Genomic DNA, 8,596 nt, shown 5'->3' with positions numbered 1-8,596 from the left:
AAAAAATTTTTTAAAAAAAAAAAAAAAAAAAAAAAAAAAAAAAAAAAAAAAAAAACCTATTTAGTGTTGGGGACACATAATTGAAGCTTAGTCCTTTAATTAGCCTAAACGATTAACTTTCATGATATGATGATGATAATTAATTATAAGTTAATAACAAAAGCAACAACAACACATTTCAACTTTTTAATTATACATGTTAATTACATAATCACATTTTAACCCCCCAAAAAAGGATTTAATATATCCACAACAAAATATTTTTTTAGTTGAAATATGTAGCATTTATTTTATTTTACATTATTTACTAGTTTTTTTTTTTTTTTTCATTTGTCAATATCTATATAACAGATCTAAGCACGACAATTGAACTAACAGCCAACCAGAAAATCTCTTTTTTAAAGGCCAATTGAGTTTTTAAAGATGCTGTAACCTGATTTTTTTTAATCTTCTAAAACAAAAAGTTTCTGCTGCAGTCATTTCTTTATAAATGTCTAGGAACTCCTCAGAATTCTAGTTAGAAAATAATTTAGGGAAGCATTACGTAAACCGAAACCATATAATATACTTCCACCACCTTGTTCTTTGAACTTTCCACACACTTATATCTGACCAATTCTCTTTCTTACCACCTGCATAGCGTTCTCTCTCTTTCTATCTCCAAATGAAGCTCCAATCCATTGAGCTTCCCTTTGGGAAAAACCAGTCACTACACAAGTCACCAAAGATAGTTCTACTAGTTATATTTACCCTAGTTTTTCTCATAGTCATACCCTATTACCCATTGCTAAAGTACCCTCTATATCTTGTCAAAAATTCTTCAGAACCCTCCTCTTTTTATGATTCCAATGATGAATTAATAAGTGTACAGTCCATCAATAAAAAGTGTGACTTGTTTTCTGGAGAATGGATTCCAAATCCAGATGCTCCATACTACACAAACACAACGTGTTGGGCAATACATGAGCATCAAAATTGCATGAAATATGGGAGACCAGATAGTGAATTCATGAAGTGGAGGTGGAAACCACATGAGTGTAACCTACCTATTTTCAACCCAGCACAATTCCTTGAAGTGGTCAGAGGAAAGTCTTTGGCCTTTGTTGGAGATTCTGTGGGAAGAAACCAAATGCAATCCTTGATTTGCCTCCTATCTAGGGTAAGTCTCCTCTAGTATCTAAATTTTTATCAGTAACAAACTTAATTACAATGATATAAATCATTATTGTGCAGGATCTTTTATAATTCTTATGCATACGTACGATCTCTCAAAGTGCAACATTATATTTTAAGCTAACTTTTACTATGTATGCATGAGTGTTATGATGGTCATCTAATAACAACTTTACAGTTTTAGGTTTGATCATTAATGTTTGTTTTTGGCTTTCTTCCTATATTACTAGTTTATTTGAGAGAGAATTATATTTATCTCCTTTGAGGGTTCAACCAAATTATATTGTATTTTTCCTTGTTTCAAATTAAATACTAACCACCCTTGAATTGAAAAAATACCATACACTAAAATCTTCAAGGCACTAAACACCAAGATTTTATAAAAGAAAATAAAAAGAACAATGAAAAAGAATTTTGGCTAGAAAATTGTTATGCCGGGCCCTTCATTTTAGTTTCCTACCTTTTCTGGCCTAGTTTATTTGTTTTTTTTTTTTTTAGCTTCTCTTTGCGTGGAACAAAATGCTTCAAAAAATTCCAAGTCAATTTTTTAAAAAAAAACTTCGAATTAAGTGAGGAATAATGGATTTGTAAAAATAAGCAGAATTAATCAAGCAATGGATTTGTGAAGGAAAATAGTTGGAATAGTAAAGTTAGTTGCAGTGGATCAAATCTAAAATGATTTAGGCTCCAATAATTAGTAGGATAATTACCGTGAGAGAGTATTTTACATATTTGAATGAAATTTCAATTATTTTTTATTGTAGGCAAAAATTCAATTAATTAATTTAATAGAATTTTTTTCTCCTTTTTTTTTTTTTTTGGCTAAAAAAGATCAATATATTGAAAACAACTGATGTATGATATGTTTCCATATATATATATATATAATTTTTTTTTGAGGAAGATATGTTTCCATATTTAAGAGAGGTTGTTGTCCACATTCACAACGGCTACAAACACAACAATTATTTCTCTTAAACATCTTTAAACTCAAGCATAATCAAAATACAAACTCAAAAACACAATCTTAAAATTAATCAAATCATAACAATAAAAGCAAAAGAGAAAAAGTAAAAATAGAAAAAGTAATCACTTGTTCTTAACGCCTGCTTGTGTCCTTCGATTAACGGTGGAGCAAGCAATTGCTTGTTCTTAATTTCTCTATTTCTTATCACTATAGAGAGTGTTCTAGAATCAAGTAGAAATAGAAAAAGTAAAAAAAGAAAAAGAAAAAGAAAAAGAGAGCTAGAGAAAGTGAAAGTGAGATCCGGAATGAACTAGAAAAAGAAAAAGAAGGGTAGATAGAGATGGGAGTGGGTAGATAGAGATGTGAGTGGGATAGTTGTGTGGTGGAGAAAAAACCAAGAGAAAAAAAAAAAGAAAAAAAAAAGAAACGTATGGATGTAATTAAGTTTGGAAAAATAATATAAAAAATAAGAAATGACAATTAAGAAATACTACTATAATATTTTCACAATAAGTTTTAAGTAATAAATTGTTATTAACTAATATTAGTGAGTAAAAAAATAATTTTAGTAGTGAGTTCAAATTAGAACCAGTAACTACTTTCCACATAAGATTTTGATGTAATTCTTGTGAAAATATTGTAAAAAATATTGTGGACATAATATTTTTCATTAAAAAATATAATTGTTGAGAATGAATAGAAGAAGAATAAATGATGATAAAAAAAGAAAAAAGAATAAATAAAGAAATAATATTTAAATAAGATGGAGAAAATGATAGAAAGTCTATTGAAAAGTGTATTTGAAAAAGTAAGTAAACAAAAAGTAAAATGAACTACTCACTCTCTAAATAATACAAAAATTTGAAGAAAAGGGAGATGCTTTTAGGTACGAAGTTGGTAGAGCTAAAACCTAAGCTGAAGCCATTGTGACATTGTGTTATTCAAGGAGCAGGTAAAAATGACAGTGCAGAAATATCATTATTCAAGGATTAGGTAAAAATAGTCCATTATAAAAACGAAGTAGCATGGCTTGGAATCTTTGCCACTGCATAATATCTTGCACTGCATATTAAACTTGGGCAATGAAACGTACAAAGAGCCTTTTGGCACCATATCACCTACAGTTTGTAGATCTATAATCCCTGTTATATAATTTAGTTAGACCAATTAAAATCTATCGCATCAAATATTAAAAATAAAATAAAATAAAATAACTCCACATCACCTGGCTCTTGTTTGGCCATGGATCAAAGGGAAGAGGGTTGGATAATGGAGAGAAAATCAATATATTTTTTTTCTTTTTTATACAAGAGAAAATCTAAATCTAAAACCATAATATTTTGTACCATAATTCTGATATGACAGATTATAAGTAGTGGATAATATGTAGTGGGTTCAAGTAAAAATGACACTCACAGTATATCACATAGGATAGTTGTAGAAAATTGTGTAGTAAAAATTGTGGTTCTAGAATAACTTGTTAACTTAGTGAGAGATATTGTGTATTCTTCTAATAGTTGGATTGACTTGGAATTGAGTTAGCTTCTTTAATAAATATAGTGACAATATATTTCACAATTTTTTTTTTCAATATGTTTGAGATAATAAGTTGTAATTGTTACCATAGGTAATAATAGTAATGGTTTAATATAAAAGTGGTGTTATACTAATCATAACTTTTTATATCAATAATAAAAGTGATGTTATATTAATTACAACCTTCCACGTTAAAAAGTTATCATAAAAGTAGTAGTGAAATTTTTTGTATTGGTAGAATAGTTGTTTTTCGTATGATGTGATAGATTTTAATTGTTCAACTAAACCACACCCGGATTGTAACATAGATTGGGGAGGACAAGGTCCCAACAACAAAGGTCGCTCTCACCATGTGGTAAGTAAACATATGCCACGTGATATTATGAGCCCCTTTGTTACAGTATCTTATTTATAATTTGACCCTCACTCTTGAATCTTGAGATCTGAAGAAGAATAACAATGTGCTAAGTTTACTTTCCAACCAAGCTCCATCTTTGAACTCTTTTAGTAGGATAACTACCGTGAGAGAGTATTTTACATATTTGAATGAAATTTCAATTATTTTTTATTGTAGGCAAAAATTTCATTAATTAATTTAATATAATATTTTCTCTCTCTCTTTTTTTTTTTTTTTTTGGCTAAAAAAGATGAATATATTGAAAACAACTGATGTATGATATGTTTCCATATTTAAGAGAGGTTGTTGTCCAATTTGGTACAAAGTTAGTGTAGCTAAAACCTAAGCCTAAGCCATTGTGTTATTCAAGGAGCAGGTAAAAACGACAGGACAGAAATATCATTATTCAAGGATTAGGGAAAAATAGTCAATTATAAAAACGAAGTAGCATAGCTTGGAATCTTTGCCACCGCATAATATCTTGCACTGCATATTAAACTTGGGCAATGAAACGTACAAAGAGCCTTTTGGCACCATATGGTCCATATCACCTACAGTTTGTAGATCTGTAATCCCTGTAATATAATTTAGTAAGACCAATTAAAATCTATCGCATCAAATATTAAAAATAAAATAAAATAACTCCACATCACCTGGCTCTTGTTTGGTCATGGATCAAAGGGAAGAGGGTTGGCTAATGGAGAGAAAATCAATTTTTATTTTTTTTTTATACAAGAGAAAATCTAAATCTAAAACCATAATCTTTTGTACCATAATTCTGATATTATAGATTATAAGTGGTGGATAAAATGTAGTGGGTTCAAGTAAAAATGACAGTTACATTATATCACATAGAATAGTTATAGAAAATGGTGTAGTAGAAATTGTAGTTCTAGAATAACTTGTTAATTGAGTGAGAGATATTATGTATTCTTCTAATAGTATGATTGACTTGGAATTGAGTTAGCTTCTTTAATAAATACAATGGCAATATATTTTACATTTTTTTTTTCATTACATTTGAGATAGTAAGTTGCAATTGTTATTATAGGTAATAAAGTAATGGTTTAATGTGAAAGTGGTGTTATACTAATCATAATCTTCCACATCAATAATAAAAGTGATGTTATACTAATCATAACCTTTCACATCAACAAATTATTATAAAAGTAGTGAAATTTTTTGTATTGGTAGAATCGTTGTTTTTTGTATGATGTGATAGATTTTAATTGTTTCAACTAAACCACACCCGGATTGTATAACATAGATTGGGGAGGATAAGGTCCCAACAACAGAGGTCTCTCTCTCCACGTGGTAAGTAAACATATGCCACGTGATATTATGTGCCCCTTTGTTACAGTATCTTATTTATAATTTGACCCTCACTCCTGAATCTTGAGATCTGAAGAAGAATAACAATGTGCTAAGTTTACTTTCCAACCAAGCTCCATCTTTGAACTCTTTTAGTCTTTAGAATTTAGACCTTTTAGGAACCTTATTTGGAAAACTAGTATATGTTAAATATGGGGAGGTAAAAAATGTTTGGAAAAATTTTTAGGATTTCGACAAACTAATCCTTAACCTGCATGTGGATACCATTTTAATATTTTCCAAATTATTATTATTTTAATTTTGCAAGGCAGAATTTGGCTAAACATTCACAAAAATCTTATAGTAAGTCCTAAAACTAGAGGATCATGATTATCTCACACTCACAAATTATAAATTATAGTACGTATTCGTGTACACACCACTCACAAAATGTGGACATTGGCTAAAACTTGTGGACACTTAATTAATGTCTACACTTTGTACGTGACTGGTGTGAATGGAGTGTGAAATTATAATTTTCCCAAAGAGTAGTGTCACCATGAATTGAAGTGAGGGCAGGGCAGTGAAGACTGGCATGGTATGCCTGAAGGATGATCACCTAAGCTAGTGTGTAGATTTAGAACCTAGGTGCAGTTGAAGATATATAGTACACATTCTCTCCCTAATTTGCTTCTATTTTAGAGTGTCCTAATCTTAACGTGTTCCTTGTTGGTTTGCACCTAAGACAAGCTTGGATGAAATTTAGTAGAAGTGAGTGGAATTGCCTATTTGCCCCACATAAATTGGATATATATATCTATCATTGAAAATGGCGTTTCTTTCTTTATTTTTTATTTTTTTTTAAGATGGAAAAAAAAAAAAAAAAAAAAGAAAAAAGAAAAAAAAAGGAGGGGATTTATTAAACTTTTTATTTTTTATTTTTTTTTAAGATGGAAAAAAAAAAAAAAAAAAAAGAAAAAAGAAAAAAAAAGGAGGGGATTTATTAAACTAACAATGACAAAAACTTACGAGGCTGATTCAGCAGCTGCTCCACTTAGATTTGAGATGCTTTAAGCTTCCAAAAGCTTTGAAAAAACTTCAAATTTTAACAGTTCCCTTTTCAAAGATCAATAGATATAACTTCAGGGATCTTGGTCCAATGATAACTTTGTGTGTAGGTCCTAGAACTACATGTGCTTAGAGATTAGTTATTATGCTATAAATAACAACACCATAAACAATGGTGTAATATATATAAATATTTCTTTTTCTTTCTTTCAATTGGCTGTCTTCTGGCAGATCTATTTGCTTTTAAATAAAACAAAATCCGAAAGGCCTGGTCATCTAAACGTGTCGGAGGAATATATTGATCAACTACTGAAATTTTCAAACCTAACAAAACACAAATTGTTGTAAGGTCTCTCTCTTTCTCTCGATCTGAGAAAGGAATCAAATAGAAAATTAATATGTTGTCAGCTTAGTCTAGTTTATACTAAATTGTCTCTCGACATTCCAACCAATTTTCATTATTTTGCCCCTTGACTTACTTATGTTCTCGTAGACAATTGTCCTCTATACCGATCTGTTGGCTAACACTTCATATTATTATTCTTGTGTGTATTAGAATTTTAGTAGATTTGTCACAAACTGTTGGATGTGAACATTGCTACCTTATAATAATTTTTCATGAGCTGGACCCTGCAAACTTGCATGATGCACCATATATTGCACCCTCACATATCGAGAAACAAGACACATGACCTATGCTTTTACCTTTTCTTTCTTTTTTTAATTTCTTAAGATTGAGTTCCATTTCACTTTTTGTATTTTCAGGTAGAATATCCTATAGACGTTTCTTACACACCGGATGAGAATTTCAAACGCTGGAGATACATGAGTTACAACTTCACCCTAGCCACTCTTTGGACACCTCATTTAGTAAAAGGCAAGGAAGCAGACAATAATGGTCCAACCCAGACGGGCCTCTTCAATCTCTACCTTGATGAGTTTGATGAGGAATGGACAACCCAAGTCGAGGAATTTGACTACCTGATCATCTCTGCGGGCCATTGGTTCTTCAGGCCAATGGTATACTATGAAAATCACCAAATTGTTGGTTGCCATTATTGTCTTCTAGATAATGTTACCGACCTAACAATGTACTATGGTTACAGAAAAGCATTTAGGACTGCCTTTAAAGCCATTAATAGCTTGAAAAACTACAAGGGTATAACATTTCTTAGGACTTTTGCACCATCACATTTTGAAAATGGTTTGTGGAACCAAGGTGGGAATTGTGTGAGAACTAAGCCATTTAGGAGCAATGAGATAAAATTGGACGATCAAAATTTAGAGCTGTACATGGCCCAAGTGGAGGAATTTAGGAAGGCAGAGAAAGAAGGGAAAAAGAAAGGTTTGAGATACAGGTTACTTGATACAACACAAGCAATGTTATTAAGACCAGATGGTCACCCTAGTAGATATGGGCATTGGCCACATGAAAATGTTACATTGTACAATGATTGTGTGCACTGGTGCTTGCCAGGACCCATCGACACTTGGAGTGACTTTCTTCTTGAGATGTTGAAGAGGGAAGGTGTGAGATCACATGAGGAGAAGCTTCAATATTTGAGTGACAGAAAATTGCAAGTTAGATAGATTGAACTATTATTTTTTCTTATATATGTTAATTTATTGCTCTCATTTTTAATTATGTTTACGTATCTCAAATTTGTTTAATATGTACACGGTGGATGAAAATCGAAGAGACTAAGAGGGACAAAACCTCGCATGTTGCTTTGTGAGTTTCTTTTAGCCTTTGGATTGCTTCTCTTCAACATGTTATTCATTTATTTAAAAAATGGAGAAAACTTCGCACGTGGCCTAAACCTCCTTAATAAGTGGGCTCAACACATGAAATTTTTAACATTTTAAATTTTAGGAGAAAACATTATTTTGGTTTTTACATTTTCGGGTCACAGTCAATTTGGTTCTTACATTTTGGCAACAGTCAATTTAGTCCATGTTATTTTTAACTTGCAATCAATTTGGTTTTTATCGTTAACTCACTAACGAAATATGCTTACATGGCAGATGGCAAGTACAATTGGCACGTTTGAAATTGACATGGGAAATAAAATAATATTAAAAGTAATTAATTAACATCAAACAATTACATCTCAGCATTGTAATAAATAAAAAATCATCGTGTT

The 8,596-nt window shown here is 30.7% G+C and overlaps 1 protein-coding gene across 1 annotated transcript; it reads left to right on the top strand.

The window, feature by feature from the left end:
• Positions 1 to 405: 405 nt before the first annotated feature.
• On the top strand, positions 406 to 8,191 carry LOC112017860 (protein trichome birefringence-like 19). Its single transcript, XM_024050315.2, has 2 exons — positions 406 to 1,159; positions 7,218 to 8,191. Exons 1-2 carry the CDS (start codon positions 665 to 667, stop codon positions 8,040 to 8,042), a joined length of 1,320 nt encoding a protein of 439 aa, XP_023906083.1. The 5' UTR covers positions 406 to 664; the 3' UTR covers positions 8,043 to 8,191.
• Positions 8,192 to 8,596: the final 405 nt, after the last annotated feature.

This window comes from Quercus suber, unplaced genomic scaffold (assembly GCF_002906115.3).
Source record: "Quercus suber isolate HL8 unplaced genomic scaffold, Cork oak 2.0 scaffold_987, whole genome shotgun sequence".
Taxonomy (NCBI): domain Eukaryota; kingdom Viridiplantae; phylum Streptophyta; class Magnoliopsida; order Fagales; family Fagaceae; genus Quercus; species Quercus suber.
Note: the sequence above shows the minus strand (reverse complement) of the source record. Positions and strands in the feature narration are given on the sequence as shown.

Excerpts from the sequence above, each read along its gene's own strand:
- LOC112017860 (XM_024050315.2), top strand. The coding sequence starts at position 665 with ATGAAGCTCCAATCCATTGAGCTTCCCTTTGGGAAAAACCAGTCACTA. Across the intron at positions 1,160-7,217 it reads TGATTTGCCTCCTATCTAGG|GTAGAATATCCTATAGACGT; the intron begins GTAAGTCTCCTC and ends TTGTATTTTCAG.